Below are 21381 nucleotides of genomic sequence, written 5' to 3' on the forward strand. Positions count from 1 at the left end.
CCCTTATCACCCCTATTTTATTTATCTCTTTATTTATTTATTTTTGGCTGCACTGGGTCTTCGTTGCTGTGCGCGGGCTTTCTCTAGTTGCGGCGAGCGGGGGCTACTCTTTGTTGCGGTGCGCGGGCTTCTCACTGCAGTGGCTTCTCTTGTTGCGGAGCACGGGCTCTAGGTGTGCGGGCTTCAGTAGCTGTGGCTCGCAGGCTCAGTAGTTGCCGTGCATGAGCTCTAGAACGCAGGCCCAGTAGTTGTGGCGCAAGGGCTTAGTTGCTCTGCGGCATGTGGGATCCTCCCAGACCAGGGCTCGAACCCGTGTCCCCTGCATTGGCAGGAGGATTCTTAACCACTGCACCACCAGGGAAGCCCACCCCTATTTTATAGATGAGGAACTAAGACTCAGAAAAGTTGGGCAACTTGCCCAAGATCACATAGCTGGCAAGTAGTGATGCCAGGACATAAACCTAGACAGTCTGATCTCAGGAACTGCACAACATAAGAAGTACTTATACTTGTTCCTTTTTAAAAGTGGCATAAAAGAGCAGAGTAAATTGTAGCCCATACTTTCAGTAATAAAGTTTACTGGGGAAGAGTTTTAACATTCTTTTTTCTAATTATCTATAGATTTCATTAATATGTGTGATATGAGTCCTACATTACCTAGGAAAATTCAGAGGCGCATATATTATTATATTATAAGCAGTCCCCTCAGACAGAACTCTAAATATATTCATGGGAAAACTGTCTTGGAGCTCATATTATAATCTACAGCATCATGGAATTTCATTTCCTTGTATGAAGGGTAAGGTTTTAAACAGTTTTTGTTTTTTTAAAATTCTATTTTCATAAAAATGCTTTAGCTATCAGCAGCTGAATGTTAATTTATGAATATATTTACTCATAAAAGTTTATAGAAATTACCTTCAATGCTTCTAAGGACAAAAATCCAAAGTGTGAAAGGAAAAGGCGTGCTGTTTGGAATTCCTGGGCAGGAGGTGGGGGCTTACAATCTGTAATCGGATCAGGAAAACTTCTCTTCTGCAATTTCTCCTCACTTTGTTGTTCAAGGTGTATTTCATAAGCAATCTGCTGGGCCATGCCATTCCTTAATTTTTCATGTCTCTCTTCTAACTGAAATAAACCGAACATTTCATTTTTTTGGAATTATCATAAAAGTAATAGAATTAATCGAGTTTTAAATGAAAATAAAGCAACAAAATAAATGAAGATAATTTTCAGTGATCAACACTGAGCTTCAATTCAGTACAACCAAGAGCATACAATCAAGCAAATACGTTACAAGGTTAAAACAAATACCCAAAACATGTCCCTACAACCTCAAAAATTGCTCCTTCATCTCCTCGCTGTAAGTGAAACCACTCTGTCTCTGCTTTCCTTCACATTGGCAAGAAAGGGGGCAGAGCTGCTGCTCTCTGCCAGATCCCTGTCCCTCTTCATCCTGCAGTGATCCCCTCATGTTTTGAACTCCACAACCATATGCATTAGTTGCTATACTCTTGGAATTACCTCTGCTTCCCTTCTGATCCATCCTATTTAAAATTCCACCCTCTTTGGTGAACAGTCTGGCTTATATTCCTACAACCTCCTCAACCTTCACAACTCTGGCCATCCATAACACACTTTGTACCTCAGATGTGCTGGACTTTCAAGAGCTACAATCCTGAAATTCCTTTCCTACAGCTCACCCGTACCCCTACTCCCCCGTACTATCACTGAAAGGCAAACAACCCCTCCCCGTATTTCCCCAAGCCATTAGCATCCTTCTGGCTTCATCTACCTCCCAACCAAAACTAAATCCCCAAATCTGACATCTTAATACCCTCTTCTAAGCATATAACATAGCTGTGTTGTTCCTTATTCTTCCTTATTCACCCAGCCAATCTCCACACCATTCAAAATTTTTACTTATGCCTCTGGATACCAAGGACTTTTGAAGAAAGTCAGCAGAGTGCATTAAGTAACTTCACTACAGATGATGCTACTTAAACCTAGCTGGGCTGCCTGGCAATTTTAAGAATCATCTTTGCTTTCCTATTTCATTGCTAAGAACTAAGATTAAAACTTATATAAGCTGCTTCACTTTTCCTCCTTTCCACCTCTAAATGTCTCTGAACCTTCGCTGACCCTCTCCTCTCCTGTCTTACCAGAAGTGTCCCTTTTCTAGACTCAGTCACAGGTTCTTGACCCTACTGCCTCCAGGGCTTTACTCTGTTACTTATCATTTCCCCAGCCCACCTTACAGTGTTGGCAGGTGCAGACCCTTTTCCACTGGCTCCTTTCCACCTCTAATTCTTCTTGAATTAAAAACAAAGAAAGAAAAAGAAAAACCAGCCTTGCCTTTCCTTAGCTAAGGCTATTTCCTCACACTATTTTTCACTCTGTACCCTTCCCTTTACTGCTAACAGCAACAGTGTAGTTTACATTCACTGCCTTTTCCTCTTTTAACCATTCATTCCCCAGACCCTTACACTTTAATACTCCTTTGAACTTGCTCTCAAAGGTTACCAACATTTCATGACAAAATCCAGGGGCCTCTTCTTAGTGCTCCTTCTCCTTGATCTCTCTAGCATTGGAAACTGCAGGCAGCCTCCATTCCTAACCTTATATTCTCTCATGCCCTGACATACCTGCCTTCCATTTCTTAAAATTCATCTCTCTTGACCTAAGCGACCAATTACTTAATCTAGTTAAGTATCTAATCTACAACGCAATAACTTTTTCCCATTTTCCCAAACCTGTCCTCTTCTTATGTCTGTATTTCTATAAATGGCACTGTTATCTCTGTCACTCAAGCCTGAAATCTGAAGTTCTTTGGCTCTTTTCCTTCCCTCGTCAATCCAAGACTGTCTGGATCTACCTCTATAAGACATGCCGTATATTGAAACTTCCACTATCAGTGAGGTAGTCCTTCCCATCCCCTGTCTAGACTGCCATAACTGTCTCTGAATGAGGCTCCCTTCTCCAAATATCCTCCACTAGGGTCTGATCATATCAGAACACTATTGAAACCAGAGACCAGCCCAGGCAGCCCAGTACCACCTCTCTATAAGATATGTCCAGTTCCTTTCAATCAGCCACAATCTATATTTGTCTTACTACATGGTAACCTCCTGGATGACAAATACCCAGGTCATCTTATGAATCACCTCCAGGAATACCAAAGAAAGGCAGTGTCTTGACCACAGAAGTTGTTGAAGAATGTTAACAGTCATTCTCTTAACAACAGCTCATAATAATTTATCTTACTTCTTCAGTAACGATTTCATGCAAATCTGGAATGCTCAGATCTGCTTTCACAAAAGGAATCTTGTCCACCTCTTCAGGAAATGGTCGATGTTTCACAGTATATCTAAATCCAACATCATTTTTAGGAACTGGACGAGGTTCAGGCACAAAAAGCTGTTAAAATAAAACAAATAACATTATGTTTATTACATTTGGGTGCCATCTGAAATGACATGTATTACCCTGGTCTCTTAGATGCCTGTGTTTCCCTAGGACTGCATAACACAGAAATTCAGTAAGAATCTGCCAATACTACTGCTAATGGTAAAGGAACCAATGTACTCTTTTATTTTTATAAAAATGTTCATCAACTTATGACAGATTTCTGTGACTGATAAATGGGTTACGGACCTCCACTGCACCAGGCCTGAATCTTCCATATTCAGTGGTAAGCCAATAGGTAAGGCATTTCAGAGCTTAAGACTCAAACGTCCTTCTTCCCTAAGGGCTCTCAAATCATTCCATATAATAAGGTACAAGTTTACATCCACTGGGCATCTCTAGACAGTGAGTTCAATAATTAGAACCTTAGCATGGCTTAATTGAAAAGATATGGCACCGAATCTAGGTCTTCAAGGTGCCAAATCCCTGCTTTAATATATATTAGCTGTGTGACTTCCATTTTCACACCTGAAAAATGGAAATAATCCACCACAAGACTGTCATAAGGATTAAACAAAAAAATATATGGCACATATTAAACTATCAAACAGTTTTAGTGCCTTTCCTGATCTCCTTCTTCCTCAGCCTTTAATGGCATTCAGTGGCTTATACAGTGCTGCTGACAGAATGTGACTGGCGTGACGCCACCAGGAGCAAATAGGGGTGTGCTCCTCACAGCAAACACATCTCATCTAACAGAGACATATGGAATATTCAATTGTTTTAGGCATTTGCTCCAATTTTGTGAGCGTCTCTCTTAAATGCTGGTAAAATTTTATTAAGTTATGTTTTAAAGAATTTTTAGTAACATAAGTAAAAGCTTACAGTGTGATAAGTGAAAAGAGCAGTATACAAAAATGACTAAAATTCTATTTAAGTGTTATGTACAGAAAGGAACAAAAAGATTGGAAGGAAATCCACTAAAATATTAACAGTGGCTATCTACTTCTGGAGAGTAAGAGTACAGGTGATTTAAAATTTCTTCATTATCTGAATTTTCCAACTTTCTCCCGTAAGCAAATTTTATTCACATAATTACAACTGTTATAAAGAAAATAAACTGTGCCACCCCAAAGAAAGATTTCATTAAATTATACAGCACATTAAAAAATTATAGAGCATATTACCAATTATACAGTTATATGAAACAATTTGAAACTAAGTACTGTTGCCAGAGACATCAAGGCTCTGGCAAAATTTTTTTCATAATGGCATGTACCTAAATTTTACTATATTAAACACTGCATGAAAAAAATTGGGACAATGTTCAGAACAGTAGTTCTTAATCATAAGTGGATGTCAAAGTCACCCGGAAAGCTTTCTGAAAATACACCTGCCTTGAAGACGTCTTTAAAGAGTATTTCAGTGGACCTGGAATTCTAGGCTCCTAAGATGATTCTGATGTGAACTCACTGAGAATCTGGCTAGGATCAAAAATATTTATCGGTGATTTTTGTTGTAGTATTATTTAACCTTTAAATCACAATGCACACAAACACGTGCACACACACACTCACTCCTAGTCACTTCCCTGTAACTTCTGATGGATACCTTCTGATTTGCTTTTGCTCCTCTGGGTAAAAGGCAAAGTTGTTGTGCCCAAGCAAGTCTTCCAGACATTCCCCGGACCAGCACAGTGACAGAGGGGAAAAAATCATCTAGAATAAAATGTTGGTGGAAAAGTTTTTATTTCTGACAGCATATAAAATATACCTACTGTCAATTTTAGAGCCTCTAATAATCAAAGCCCTAGCACAGTGCTTCCCTAACTTTTATCCTTTGTGAACCATCTCTGTGGATTCTGCCATATTCAGGTACCGCTATTACTATTTAAATTTAAACTTAAAATTTTTGAAGGAAATGATATATTTCTACCTTAAAAGGAAAACCATAAATTTTGGTGTGCTAATTATATATTTTAAAAACACATGTTTAAAAATACATAAAATAATGTTCACCGATGTATCAACCAACATCATCTCACATACCTCCAGCAATACACATACACATTTTTGGGTAACACTATCCTAGCAAATACTCTTAATTTTCAGTGTTGGGAATGACTTAAATGCAGAAGACAGGCTGGGTGCTTGCGGTGCTGATGTTACATTCACCCATGCCTTTGTGCACCACGGCCCACCACAGGCAGGCACTGTTTCATCCCAACACAAGTTCAGGGGCAGGAAGAAGGGAGGTAAAGAACTCAGGATGGACTTCCTGAGTACCCAGATCCTTCTTCCTATTCCCTTCTTTTGTCTCTGGTGTAGGAGTCAAACTTGTTCAAACTTCTCTCTCTTACTTCTGTTAATAACTATTACAATGAACCATTAAAATATCCTTGTAGTTCAATAAAATCCCAATTGTTTATATTTTTGGTAGAATTCCAATGCAATGAAATTGCTTAGAATGAGAGTAATGGAGTCCTAAAAAATCTGAAAGGGTTGACATTTACCCCTCAGGCCAGGAAACCTGGAGAGGATACTGGGATTTTTTATAGACTCTTTAGCAGGTGGCTTGGGAGTGGGAAACTGGAGGAATCATGAATAACTGGCACAAACCAGGGAAGAAAGTCAAGCAACACCCAGGTCTAAGGTAGAGAAGGATGAGGTGCCTTAAGAAGGAAAGACGTGGGACCAGTGCTTCTGGAGTTGGGCAACGATTAAAGGCCCCATCCACTTCATATTAAAGTCACTGTATCTTACCACAAGAGGAAGGAAACCTGTGATGGTATTCACTCGTCCCTGAACTACTGGGAAACGTCTCATTTCATTTTATGGATTTATGAGATCCTACCTATATATACTGAACAGAATTTGCATGGGACTCTAAGATCCTTTTCACGTCTGCAAAAGTAAGAAGGTAAGTCTTTAATCACTGAGGAAATCCTATCACTGTGGGGCAACAATAACAAAGAGACAGTATGAGGTTCAGAAAATTTGGACTCTAGTCCTGGTCATAGCATACACTTCTCAAGTAACCCTGGATAAGTCACATACCCTCTCTGAGCCCCAGTTTCTTAACCTGTAAATGCGGGAACTGAACGCTAGGTGATTCCCTATATGCCCAACGATTCTGTAACCTTCACTTTCCTTTACCTTCCCAGCAATAAGGGTCTCTCTAAGAACATGCTTCCTTTACATACTGGCTGATTCCAATTACCATCAGAAAAAAATGTACTTTGAGTAGTCTGCGTTGCAGATGGTTTATAATTGGGGGAAAGAGGGGAAGAAAACAGTGCATGTTATGTCAATGGAAAATCACTGAATAATTTTCAGGAGGGCACTGGCATGGTCAGATCTGCAGTTGAGGATGAATGCAATGGTGGCAGCAAGTAGGATGGAGGTAACGGTAACAAATTTTGGAACTGGAAGGAGGAAGAATCAGATCAGGTAGGAAGCAATAAGCCAGGTAAGAAATAATAAAGGCCTGCATTTGGCTGTACTGGGAGGAATGCAGAGAAAAGAAGATTCCAAAGTCACTAGTGGGGTAGAAACTTGGAAACCAACTACATAAGGGAGTAACAGGAAGGAGAAGGCAAAGATGACTCCTCCAATTCCCAGCCTGTTTGGGTGGCACCAATAACTGAAAAAGAACAATGTGGAGTGAAGGGTGGGAAAGGAGAGGGGCAGGATCCAAAGTTCAAGAAGAACGGAAGAGTAATACTGATTTTTATACACAGTAAACAACAGAAATATCCCACTAAAGTAAACTTTTTATAAAATTATGGAGCTCTTTTCTAATAAAGAGTCTCTAAAAGATTCTATTTAATATGTATATTGCATTTTCTGACCCTCTATTTTTTAGTTGCTATTATCTCATCAGCTAGAAGGCTTTCTGACAAATGCAAAATTACTTAGAATTTGCAGTCTTTCCTTCCCCGATCCTGGAAACAGTTTGCTAATACTGATGAACATGTTGATTTAGCAGTGGAAAAAGCCCAAAGTGCTGAAACTTACTCTGTTCATTTCCAAGAGGTTGCTCCAGCATTGCCAGGATGACACTGTTATCCAAGACAAAGTACCGGAAACTATGCTTGTTTATGGTTGGCAGTCTGGAGTATTTAATCAAAGTGGTCTCATTCACCAGACTACAAGGAGAGGCAGGACCACTGGGTGAAGGAAATGCGCCAAGCAACTGCATAATACTACGGAGAATGCAAAAGATAACAGTTAATCCCCAAAGGGAAATCTTAAGTTCACCTCATGCAGCAATCTGTCCTTCTGTTCTTTTGGATTTATCTGACCACAGCCACGCTTCCTCTTTGAGAGTCAGATTTACTCCCTGTGGCGGATGCTGTGGTGTGCTGTCCAGATTTCCCTCTCCAAGATTGAAAGACCCAGTCCCTCAGATGCGGGGAGATGGTGGCCATAGCTTTCAGCTGAGTCCTGGAGAGGCCAATGAGAACCACTTTACTCAAGATCACAGCTTCCTCCTGGGACAGTTCTCATCCAATGAACTGTTAATACAGGGGTATAAAGTCCCAGCCCCCTGGCCCCAACATGAGAGAATCCTGAAGGGCCAGTCCAGCTCCAGAGCTCTTTGTTGCAAATGCATCACAGTTTATGTCTTCCCTCTGCTCAATCCTACTTCCTTCATTCCCTCATAAGGGTTGATCCTGAGAGCACTTTCCAATAAACTTCCTGCAAGCAAATTTCTCTCTCTCGAAGTTTGCTACCCAGGGAACGTGACTAATCATACTTCCAAATCATGAAGCTCCTAAAGATATATTTTAAAAAATGTGTGTGCTCCAGGTTTCAGGATAATGCTAAAGCATTCTAGACCTAGAAAAGGATCCAAAGATCAGCCAAGCCCCCTCAATTTTTCAGACGCGGAAACTCAGGCTCAGAAGAGATAAGTGATCATCAAGAGACCAGAAACCAGGGCCTACTGCCTTCTCACTGTGTGGCCATGAATAGATATCTTCATTTTACAGATAAGGAACTTGATGCACTAGTAGTTACATCTCACAGAACCATTGTAATTATTAAATGAGAATATATAAGAAAAAATGCTTTATAAACTGGAATTCAACTGATCAAGTCTTACCATTCTGAAATGTTTATATCCACAGAGATTTCTGCATACCTTCAATGCATAATAGTAATAACTTACATATACCACTTACCATGTGCCAGGCACTGGGTCTAAGCACTTCACACATTTTATTTAGTTATCATAACAACCCTATGAGATAGGTACCATTATTATTCCCATTTTATAATTAAGAAACTGAAACACAGACAGAATCTTCTTAAGAAAACTTAAAAGATTTTATCTTGTGGTCCTAATATCACCTGATCCTTCATTCGTAACTCATTTGAAAATTAGTATTCCCCAACATCATTGCAATCCTCTCCCTTTCTCTTTCATTCTAATGCTTGAACCCAAATCTCTCTAATAGAAGGCAACACTGCTTAACAGATACTTTCCTTCCATTTTCTCTCCTCCTAGGAGGAGGACTATCTAAGAATTTCAAGGACCAGGAGAATTTCATGATGAGTTCAGGCCTAAGGATTTATGAAAAACCAAGAGACGAGTAATGGGAAAATGTGGGTTTTCTAATATGGGACAGAGATGGTTGTCACAAAGCATATGGACCATGTGAGCTTATGTTCCATGCAAGATCCTAAGACATTATCAGATAGGTTGCTGGCAAGGGTATAGGTCACACCAGCCTAACCTCATTTTCTCCTCTTGATGATTACTAGACTGGAAAGGCAGAGAAATATCTCTGAAATCAAGACATGCAAGTATTTGGCAGTGTATCATTATAAACTTACAGACAAGATTTAAAAACCTCTGTGAACCTGAAGGGAAACCTCTTATCATGTGCTTTGTGAGTCTTTCTCTGTTCAATATATATATATATTTTTTTTCAAGAACTAACCATTTAATTAATTTACTTTTTTGGCCACACCGTGCGGCACGCGGAATCTTCCCCAATAGACCAGGGATAGAACCTGTGCCCCCTGCAGTGGAAGCGGAGTCTTAACCACTGGACCACCAGGGAAGTCCCTGTTCAATATTTTTATCAGTATCTTTGATTAGGACACACAGGGCAGGCTCATTAAATCTGCAGCTGGGGACTTCCCTGGTGACACAGTGGCTAAGAATCCGCCTGCCAATGCAGGGGACATGGGTTCGAGCCCTGGTCCAGGAAGATTCCACATGCCGCGGAGCAACTAAGCCCGTGCGCCACAACTACTGAGCCTGTGCTCTAGAGCCCACGAGCCACAACTACTGAGCCCGCTCACCTAGAGCCCGTGCTCTGCAACAAGAGAAGCCACCGCAATGAGAAGCCTGCGCACCACAGTGAAGAGTAGCCCCCACTCGCAACTAAAAGAAAGCCCGCACACAGCAACAAAGACCGAACACAGCCAAAAATAATAAATAAATAAATTTGAAAATAATAAATAAATAAAATAAATCTGCAGTTGACCAAAAGTTGAGCTGCAGAGTTAGTATGTCAGAGTAAGAGTTGGGATCCAAAAGAATCTTAAAAGATTAACAATAATGAGGTAAATCTTACATAAAGAAATTTCAAGTTTAAATGTAAAATTCTGTATATTACATCCAAATACCCCCCCCAAAAATAAGTACAGGATGAGAAAGACAAAAAGTAAATGCGTTAAAAAAAGCCTCTAAGATTTTAGTTGACTTAGTACAAATCACCAGGTTCTCAAAAACCCAATGCAGTCTCTAAGTACACTTTAATGAAAATATAATATTCCACAATTTAAAGGTCATTGACCTTTAAAGAGGTACACAGCCAAACCTGCGCCATTGAAAGGAAAAAGACGAGGATGATAAAGGTACTCTAAATCCCTGTCATATGAAAAACAGTTGAAGGTACTGGCAGAAATGAATCAGAAAGAACATGAGCATTGTCTTCGAATATCACCACTCCTCAGAAAAAAGGGTTTCATTATTAAAAGTCTGAATCAGAACCAATGGGTAGAAGTTAAAGTGGGAGAGATTTTAGTTCAGTGTAAACATCAAGTTTTTAACAATTAAAATGAAATGGGCAAACTTGGGGGTTAAAGTATCCCAAAATTAGAGGCTGAATAACTTGGTAAATAAGTCTTAAAGGTGACTAAGCAGAGGGGCCACTAAAATGTCTTCCAGAGTCCTAATGTATATTATACAACAAGGGAAAAAACACCAACCAGCTGATCTGCATTCCGTAACTATCTCCTGTGTGCTCAGCACTGTGAGGGGTGTGAAGAGGGAAATGTGGTCTTTACCCAGGTTGGGGAGGTACACTAGCATGTTATCAAATATAACCAGGTGTGATCATGACACTGTAGAACTCATGCAGTGTGGTAAGGTCAGACTAATTGAGCACAGAGGTGTGGAAAAGAAGCAGAATGACCAAAGAAGGTCCACAGAAGTAGTGGATATGATGTGAGCACCGAACAATGGAGGATGTGGCCAAGAGAAGAGGGAAGTCCTGAAACCCAGGGCAAGTATACAGACAGGTATGAACATGTGCACTTCACAGCCACAAGTGGCCTGCCAGCTGTGGCAGAAGGGATGTGCTGGGAAAGATCAGACAGTTTGAGTGGGGACTCAAGGAGGGCTTTGAAGAGACCAAAAATTTCACACCACATCGCAGTAAACAGCAATCTATTCAGTTTTCAATCACTCAAGCAGCAGAATAAGCACAGTACCTAAGATGATGAGTTCAGCAACTCATGCAAATGAATGCAAAATGAAAAGTGTGAGAGACTGAAAACAGGGAAATCAGGCAAGAAGTGATAAGGGCCTGGACTGGGAATGCTATCTGAGGTCAGAACAAATGGAGGAAATACTTTCAAAAGTCAAGTCTATTGGACTCAGTCACTGGCTTCATATGGGGAATAACAGATAAAGCAGAGATAAATCAGAAAATGAGTCAAAGTTCTGTGTTTGCATAACTGGAAAACAGCAATGATACTGACATAAAGCTGTAATTGTGAGGGAACAGAGAAAATGTGATTTGGATATGTTTCATGATGACTCTTCAGGGCCCTCTTCAAGACTTAAAACTGAAGATGCCTTTTGTAGAGTTGCCAGCAGAGATAAGACAGATGAGCCACCTGGATAACTACTGGCTAGCCCTGGAAGCATCCCAGGACTCTCTACTTATTCTGAGCTCATATCCGATCCTCACTGCCAATCATATTCTCAATGGAATGTCCCATCCAGCCTAGGATGGAGCAAACTTATTTTTATATAATGCAGAGTCCCAGTGAGAAATGTCCTTCCCCCTTTCTCCATATCCCTTACTCTTCAATGTACACACATCAAGTCTTAGTTTTTTAATAATGCTTTTAAGTCCACCCCAGCCCACACAGGTCTTTTCTTTGGACTTCTATTATTTCTAGTACTCAATCGCATTTTTCTAATTTTCTAGCTATTAGCCAAACCTCCACAAAGTCAATGAAAGCCCATCATTAGCATAGTGAGCAGGACTGAACTAAAGCAAGTGTGCTTCTGAAAATTTACTGAATGACCTAAGCCCATGAGGAACTGAAATAAACCCCATTTTATTGTGCACACTTTAGTGTGAAACTTTCAACAGGTCACAAAACTCATAAAAGATTCTGGGATCTTGGTAAGGGCTGATTTACATACAAATCTACAAGCTGTCTTACCTACCACTTTACTAAGAAGACCAAGATGAGCCAACCCAGACTGACTTGACATTCCTCGTTTCTGTTTTTATGTTGTTCTGGGGTCTCATCCACATTTACCCTTTCATAAGCCTCATCTTTCCATCTGTACCAATTCCACCTAATCTTCTCCACCTACCTCTTCCTTTCAGTTGATAAATTGCCTTTCTTCCCTCTTTCTACTCTGCTCACTAACTGGCCAAACACACTCTTTCAATTCTCTCTAATACTTTTTCAAGATACCAACCTGTCTCTGTCCCTTCACTACCAAATTGCTTGACGTAGGAGTCTTCTCTTGCTGCCTAACCACCCTGCAATCTGACTTATGGCTCAAACTTTATCCATTCTCTACGAATCAGGTCAATGTCATTTTCCTTAGGAATCTTATTTTGATTTCCCCAAATCCGGAAGTATTCATTTCCTCCTTCCAACACCCCAGCATTTCATTTGTACCTCTTCTCTTAGAGCATTTAATCTAACTAGCATTATAGATATTTGTGTTCACATCTTATCTTCCTTACTAGACAAGAAGCTCTTTGACGGTGATAACTGAATCTGATTTATCTTTACAATCCTATTACCAGTTCATAAGAGAAAGTTTATAAATCTTGCGGAATGAACCTGTAACATGTAATATAAATGGTATAGCAGAGAATACAAACCACTGAGCTGGCAAGTAGGAGACCTAATGGTGTGACCATGGACATACCCTGTCTCTGGACTCAGCCATCAAAGTGAGGGGGTGGGTAAGGCTCTCCAAGATCCTTTCCAGCTCTAAAATGCTATGACTTGAATTAACTAACAACCAGCATAGAAAAACAAGGACCCAAACTCTCAGCCCCAAGTTCCTGGTTTCCTTTGGTCCAAAAAACAAGATTTTCTTTTCCATTTTATTTCTGGAGAAACAGTATCCTAAATGGGGTTGTGTCACTTAATGCTGAACAACTGGGGAGATGAAACAACACAGGATCACATCTAATCCCATCTAACTCTTAGGCACAATCCCTGTGCAGTCACTTTCATACCATGTTAGGGTGGCTTCAGCAGCATCCTTTACCCTCATAGATGCAGGGTTTGGCTCCTTATCTCCTTTGTACTTGACCTCTTGCTCACTGTTCTTGGACTTGCTTCCTGAAATACCCAGTTCCACAATCTCCAGCACTTCCTTAAGACAGTCCTAGAAAAAGGAAAAGCAGATTAGCTTTTGTAATACACCTATTTTATGAGACGACAATACATGAAAGTGTCGATATGGGTGTGTTTTGGTGGTGGGACTCTAATTTCTCATTTTCTTGAATAGGTATATATTAACTTCATAATAATTTAATAAAATAAACTTGTTCCCCCCCACTGTTCTTTAAAGAACTAAATTTGAGTGTTGAGATTCAGATAATAAGTAATGATAAATTCATTTCAATTTTATCAGTCACAATTCTTGTAAAATTACCATGGACTGTAAATCGTGAAAGGCCCAGTGAAAGAGATGTAACAGTAATTCAGTTAAACCTACATGGTGTAAAATATGTTACATTATCCAAAGGGAAGCTCATAGGTTATTGACATTTTAAAGCAATTTCTGGTATGATAACTTTACAAGTCATCATGAAAATGACTAAGAGTTAATCAACAGTATTATTTTTAAAAAACTATATAAAACTCTCTATAATTTTCCAATAAACCTGGTATCTCTTCTTTTATTTACACTGTGAATTCTCTGTAACTGTCTGCCTTCCCATAAGAAAAGTATTACATGGAACAATGGTAGAGAAAGCAGTCTAGATATCTGTGTCTACTTGAAAAGAAAGAAACGTGTGTGAATGAAATTTTTAGATACAAGCAACCTTTATGAACAAGCAGTGCTCTAGGTTTGCAGCCTGGCTATCAACTGCCCTTCTTGGTTTGATGACAGGTGACCAAAGTACCTATTGGCCATCTCTTTTGACAGTTCACAGATAAATTATTCAAAGCCCCATCTTTGAAAAGAACTTCTCTATGAGTTAATTTGCAACCAAATAAAAGTTGACCCCTGAACAACATGGGGGTTAGAGGCGTTGACCCTCAGTTCAGTCAAAAATCCACCATGTATATCAGCCATCCATATATGCGGTTCCTCCTTATCCACAGTTCCACACTCATGGGTTCAACCAATCAGGAATCATGTAATAGTGTAGTATTTACTATTTTTAAAAATGTGCATATAAGTGGACTCACACAGTTCAACTCCATATTGTTCAAGGGTCAACTGTATAAGTACGATGACAGTTTTTGAATTATGCTCACTAGGACAAGTGTTCTCCTGAAATATAACAAGTATATTCAGTTTAAAGTATGCAACGTTGTATTTACATTTAGATATTCTCTTTCAAAAGATATTTTCCAACATACATTTGTGTTTCTATTTACTGTTTAAGATCTAGTAGACTAACCTTTTCATCAAGCATATCAGGGTGCTCTGTCAGCCAGACACAGAGACACTGAAAAGCTGCCACTATCATGGAGTGAAGATCCCGGGAGTGAAGAGGAGCTGGCCGACTACACTGGTACACAATGTAGCTGCACACGGAACTGATGGCGCGCTTCCGGTCACCTGAGTCAACCATCACCTTCACCTGAGCGTATTCGTACGGTGAACACAGTTAGCCAGGAACCACTGTACCAATGTCAAAGCCTCAACACTGAGGCCCAGCCTTTCTGAGAATATGACACACCACAGGAAGCCTTGCTTTTTAAAGTATTATTTATATAAAAGAACATAACATTTCAGATGCATTATCATACACTACTCTATAAAAATAGAGGGCATTTTTCAAACCTTAAAACAGTATTTCACTTTAGCATACTTTTTCATGCTCTAAAACCTAAACTCCTGGGGTGCAGCTACTCATCACTGCCACAAATCACAAGAATAGCTGGCAATGGAACATGTGCACATTTTTTAAGTCCCCTAACCCAACCCCACAGCAATGCTCTATGGGTTACAAAGTTCTGTGCAGCTGCCCGGAGGTATAATTAACATACAGTAAACTACATATATTTAAAGTGTAAAATTTGATAAATTTCAGCCTAAGTATACACCTGTGAACTATCACAACAATCAAGACGGTGGATATATTCATCACCCCTCAAAATCTCATGCACCTTTGTAATCCTTCCTCTCACTCCTTTTTGCCCCCTCCCTAGGTTACTGCTGATTTGCTGTCACTATAGATTAACTTGCATTTTCTAGAGTTCTATATAAATAAAATCATAGAGTCCTGCACTATTTGGTGGGGGTCGGGGGGACAGTCTGGCTTCTTTTACTCAGCACAATTATTTTGACATTTATCCACATTTTTGTGTGTATCAGTTTTTCATTCCTTTTTATTGCTGAGTAGTATTCCATTATATGGATTATATCACAATTAATTTATACAGTCACCTGTTGCATTTGGATTGTTTCCAGCTTCTGAATATTACAAATAAAGCTGCTATAAACATTCAGGTACAAGTCTTTGTACACGTATATGCTCTCTTATTTTCTAGGAGTGGACTGATTGAATCATATGATAGATGCATGTTTAGTTTTTTAAGGACCTGCAAAGCTGTTTTCTAAAATGGTTGCACCATTTAACATTCCCTTCAACAGTATATGAGAGCTCCAATTCTTCTACATCATCACCAAACATTTGGTATGGTCAGTCTTTTAAATTTTAACCATCCTAAAAGGTATGGAGTGGTATCTCACTGTGATTTTAATTGCATTTCCCTACTAAGTAATGATAATGAGCATCTTTTCATGTGCTTATTTGCCATCAGTATATCTTCTTTGGTAAAATATCTGTCCAATCTTTTGCCCATTTTAAAACTGGGTTGTTTGTTGTATTATTGAGGGCTTTTGCTGTCATTGTTATACTGTCTTTTCAAAAGACTGTATTAAAGGTCTTTACAAAGCAACATCCAGACTCCGTATCCAGGTGCCAAGAAGACCACGTTATGCAGTGGGGACTGGCTCGAGCATGGCAGGTAGTTCTGGCTTCCTATCCTTCTGTCCCAAGATGGAAATGATGGATAATATCTCATCCTTAGAGTCCACAATGTTCATGTGGTCAGAAAGGGGCTTCTTAGGGCCAGTCTTACCACTTGGATCCCAGGACAAGATGATCTTCACTCTGATGCCCAGCACAACACTGACACACAGGGGTATCAATATAGTAGTTAACGGGGTCCCCACTGTGGATCATCACACCATCCAGAAACTTCATGGATTCAGCCCTCTGTCCTTGGAGTTTCCCTGACATCCATGACCCTGTAGCCCTTGGCCCCCCTCTCCATGATGAACTGCAGCACCCCACAGCAGGCTCTCTGCAGAGCCAGCCCTCCTAGCAGTTTGTAATGCAGAGGTTCTGTCTGGGCAATGGCACACAGACCTCGTGTGGCCACCTTTTCAGCACAGAGCTCTACGTAGCCCTCAGGGAATCCACACTTCTTCTGAACTACATCAGTCAATTCCTGGACTCTTCTCACCAAGAACATTCTGCTCCTGAAGGCCAAGGTAATGATTTCTGTCCTGGTTGGTATAATTCAGACCTCAATTCCAGAGCAGTCATCTTCAGCCAGCCTCTGAGTGAGAACTCATTCAGTTTAATTCTGAAAAAGCCATCAACAACAAACATCCTCTTCTTGGAAATTTTCACCACCATGTTACTACTGCACACCACCAAAATGAAAGGCTATTACTGAGTTTTGAGAATTCTTTATATGATCTGGATACAGGTCCCTCACCACATACATACTCTGTAAAGATTTTCTCCCAATCTGTGACTTGTCATCTCATTCTCTTAACAGTATTTTTTGAAGAATGGTAGTTTTTAATTTTAATAAAGTCCAATTTAATAGTCTGTTCCTCTATGGTATAATATCTAAGAAATCTTTGTATAACCCAAATCTCTGTACAACCAATAAAGATTTTTCTCCCATTATTTCTTCTAGAAGTTTAGAGTTTTGGTTTTATATGTAGGTCTACAATCCATTTTGAGGTAATTTTTGTACATAGTACAAAGTATGAATCAAAGTTCTTTTTTTTTGTATATGAATATTGTTCCAGCACCATTTGTTGAAAAGACTATCCTTTCTCCTTTGAATTATTGTGGTACCTTTGTCAAAAATCAGATGTCCACACATGTGTGGATCTATTTCTGGACTCCCTATATACTACACTGTTGATCTAGGTGTCTAACCCTATACCAATACCAGACTGTTTTGATTACCATAGCTTTATACAGCAAGTCTTGAAATCACATAGTGTTAGCCCTTTATGGTTTGTTAGGTCCAGAGAGCACTCCATCTAGGACTAATTATTCCTTACCACTGCAAGTGTACTCAAGGTCACAGGCAACAGTACCTTGCTCTCAAAGACAGTATGGTCCTGCATGTCTCACAAATGGCTATTCTTACCTTCTGCATCAATACTGCTCCTCACAAAACTATGGCCATTTCATCTATCCTTGAGAATCTCTGAGGTAAAGGTAAGCTGTAAGTGGTGGTGACTTGCTTATTTTGTCTCTCATGACTTAGGTAAGTCACAGCCTCTGTTTACCTGCCCCCTCATCTGTAAAACGAGGGCTTAAATTTTATCTCAGACAATATCACCTTATGTGTGTACATCACCTTTGTGTTTACAAAGTGTTCTATATATTTCATTTCATTTCATCCTCACATCACCAGGTGTTATACAAGATAGATATATACATATACATATATACATATATATATATATATATATATATATATATATACACACACACACATACATACACACACGCAAGATAATCCTGCCCATTTTACAGATAAGAAAACATTTAGATGTTAGTGAAGATGTTAGTAGAGAAATTGGAACCCTCCTATATCACTGGTGGAAACGTAAAGTGATTCAGTTGCTGTGGACAACAGTTTGGCAGCTCCTCAAAAAGTTAAATATAGAATTACCATATGACCCAGCAATTCCACTCCTAGGTATATACCCAAAACAACTGAAAATTGGTATTCAAATAAACACATGTATGTCCATGTTCATAGCAGCACTATTCACAATAGCCAAAAGGTAGAAACAGCCCAAATGTGCAACAGAGGAACAGACAAATTGGTACATAAATATAATGGAATATCATTCAACCATAAAATGGAATGAAGTTGTGACAGACTCTACAATATACATCAACCTCAAAAACATATTAAGTGAAGGAAGCCATACATAAAAGTTCATAGGTTGTATGATTTAATTTATAAGAAATATCCAAAATAGGTAAATCCATAGAGACAGAATGCAGATTGGTGGTTGTTAGGGATTAGGGGAAACGGAGACCAGGAAACAACCGCTTAATGGGTACAGGGTTCTTCTGGGGTTATAAATGTTTTGGAACTAGATAGAGGTGGTGGTTGCACAACACGGTGAAAGTACTAATAGGCACTGAATTGTTCACTTTAAAAGGATAATTTTATGTTATGTGAATTTCACCTCAGCAAAAAAAAAAGAAAATACTTAGAGAAATGCAAACAGACACCCAGCTCTAAGGTTCCACAAAACTGAAAAAGACCTATGAAAGAAATTTGAAAATACAGCCAATTTTCACTTATCTCTGATAATGGAAGATGGAAGAATCACAGGTAGTCCCAAATGGCATATTTTAGGATAAGCTTTTCTTTTGTTGCCAAATCTGCATTTGTTCATTGAAGTTAGATGAACTTACAATGGCACAAAATGTTGTTGAAAATTTAAGGGTATTATAAGCAAATACAAAATCAACAGGTATAAATCAACAGGTATTCTATTATTATGTACAAATGAATAGCAAGTATTGAAATGTTTCCAGTAATTTAACAGCAAAAAATATCATTCACACTCTTTGAACCTATTAAACAAAATAGTAAAGATCATTTTGTAAAATCTCACTTGGAGGCTCATTTCTGCACACCTTGATATCAACTGCATTGAATATAACCAACACCGCAATACCCCAAGAAGGGGTCAGGAGATACAGAAAAAAGAGCCATGGTCCAAGGTCACTGGGCTAAAATAAATGGATTGTCCTTCTCACCTTCGCCAGGCCAGAGAGGAGCTCTAGAGCTGCCAGTGATATGCTCATGTCTTGCCGCCACTGGGAGTTGAGTCTTTGGGTGACGAGATGAATGCTGCGAATCAGGAGCCCAGCAGCTGAATCTGTATTAAGAGCTAGGATATAACCCCAATGCCACATCCCACAGGGAGGGAAAACAACTAAGCATTAGTAACGAGAAGCACAGCATTCCACTAGGCACAGACCACAGCAGCCACAGTGAGCATGATGGGCACCCACACAGTGCTATGCTCCCCGCCCCACTGGCCTGAGCATCAAGCCTGACTGAACAACAGTGCACAGGGCACACACACTGGACCAGAGCAGCTTCTAGCTCCCAGCTCATGTACTTTCATACAGACATCCACTGGGATTTGAAAGTTTCAGTATCATTTTTATAACAATGTAAATCTTAAAATGTCTAAATTAACATTTTTTTTTAAAAAAAGCAAAACAATGAAAAGGCTATCAATTATTTCTTTGGAATTTTATAGAGAAAGAATTCAAATTCTAGAATCTCCTCAGATGCTGGGAATTATCCTAAAGCATCTACTGAAATTATTTTCAGGGTTTAAACCACCAAAAGTTACATGCAATCCCTTTTCAAACAAATTTTAATATTGAATTCTCTAAGACAACTTTAATACTTCTAAAAAATTACATAACCAAGTTATTGTGTTTTTATTTAGCCTCCAATTCTATATTTAAAAGTAATTACTACTTAGTTAATAATAAATTAGGACAAATTAAATTGAATTTATAAAGGAAGCTTTAGGGACATTATACCTGTCGATCCTATCAGAAAGAGGGCAGTGACAACAAAAAAAGGAATGATCATTAAAGAGAGACATTCATGCGACACTAACACATATCTGGATTTCTTAGGAAAAATATTTTATGACATTACAAGCAGAACTCACTAACACCAGTTCAAAATACTGAAACAAACAATAACCACTTCAAACATTTATATTAGAACACATAATAATGCGAAAATTTCTTTAGTTTAAAAGTGTCTTAGAAACATGAAAAATAAAACAAATTTTCACCTACACTTAAATCCACAAGCATAATGAGTAAGATAGCAATTCAAATAACTTCTTCATAAATGCAATATTTAAATGTGTTTAATAGCCACATAATGAATGACCTTATGTATCTGACATGTTGAAGGATACTTAAAACAAACTTAAATCACTGAAATATGTCTGGACTCCTGGGCTCATGAACTCTCCAAATGATTAAAAAAATTAAGCTCACATCTAAGGAGCTAGATTTCATTCCAATCTAGTTGGATTAATACTCACAGATTCAATACACCATTAGTATTTATGTGTAAAAACATAAAGGCACCCATAAACTCACAGAACCCATGAAGTAACTGCCCAGGATAAAGGACATTATTGAATAGGATGCTCTAATGGCAAGTGTTTCCTTACTCTTCCTTACATTTTGTGACTGAAGAATCTAACCAGATAAAGTAGGCTATATAGCCTTCAAACACAAAGACAGACTCTCCTCTGAGTTGCCGTCTAATGCATAAACCATCACCCACCCTTACCACACTGCAAAATCGGGTATACTGGCTGACTCTGCCATTAGACTCTGAGGCAGAGCGTAAATCCTATTTGACTCTGTACTACTAGCACCTGGTACAGAATTCAGAAATGTTCCCTAACCACACATTATAATCACTTATAAAATCTAAGAAACCACGCAAAATCCAACTACTAAAAGCTACAGAGCTAAATGTTTTCTTTTTCTTAATGTCTTGGACTAATAGCCTCTCTGTTACACTTAGATACATAAAAGTCATGAACTTAAAATCTGGTTTAAAATTTCTTTGCTTGTTTGTTTTGTATATCTGTGCATTAAAAGTTATTCTATAAACTTTAGATTTCAAAAAAAAAAAAAACAAACATGGATTACCATAATCTCTTAGAAGAGCCTGAGCAGGTCTTTCACTGTCAGGAGTTGTGGGCTCCGTGCTTCCACCACTTGCTGAACTAATACCACTATTCGTGCGACTATGACTCTTCAAGTTATTTTCTCCACCACCCTAGTCAAATAAAAATGAATCAAATATTTGACAGCTAGACCCACAGTTTACAAGTATAGACAGAGGTCAATCACTAAAGCCATGTTGATAAAATGGAAGGTGCCAGCTAAAC

The 21381-nt window shown here is 39.0% G+C and overlaps 1 protein-coding gene and 1 pseudogene across 2 annotated transcripts in view; both read right to left on the reverse strand.

The window, feature by feature from the left end:
• The window catches only part of RALGAPB (Ral GTPase activating protein non-catalytic subunit beta), a 103470-nt gene that overhangs the window by 22795 nt on the left and 59294 nt on the right, over positions 1-21381 (reverse strand). Inside the window, exons 15-22 of one of the 2 annotated variants that reach the window (XM_060120071.1) lie at positions 21140-21269; positions 19193-19314; positions 14546-14728; positions 13145-13296; positions 7422-7609; positions 5017-5123; positions 3265-3417; positions 919-1128 (exon numbers count right to left, since the gene is read on the reverse strand). In XM_060120071.1, coding sequence (XP_059976054.1) covers positions 919-1128; positions 3265-3417; positions 5017-5123; positions 7422-7609; positions 13145-13296; positions 14546-14728; positions 19193-19314; positions 21140-21269 — 1245 coding nt within the window. Of the gene's footprint in view, positions 1-918; positions 1129-3264; positions 3418-5016; positions 5124-7421; positions 7610-13144; positions 13297-14545; positions 14729-19192; positions 19327-21139; positions 21270-21381 lie in introns of both variants that reach the window. The other variant, XM_060120069.1, reaches the window with a different exon arrangement.
• On the reverse strand, positions 15698-17096 carry LOC132476105 (small ribosomal subunit protein uS3-like; annotated as a pseudogene).

The sequence above is a fragment of the Mesoplodon densirostris genome, chromosome 16, assembly GCF_025265405.1.
Source record: "Mesoplodon densirostris isolate mMesDen1 chromosome 16, mMesDen1 primary haplotype, whole genome shotgun sequence".
NCBI lineage: Eukaryota > Metazoa > Chordata > Mammalia > Artiodactyla > Ziphiidae > Mesoplodon > Mesoplodon densirostris.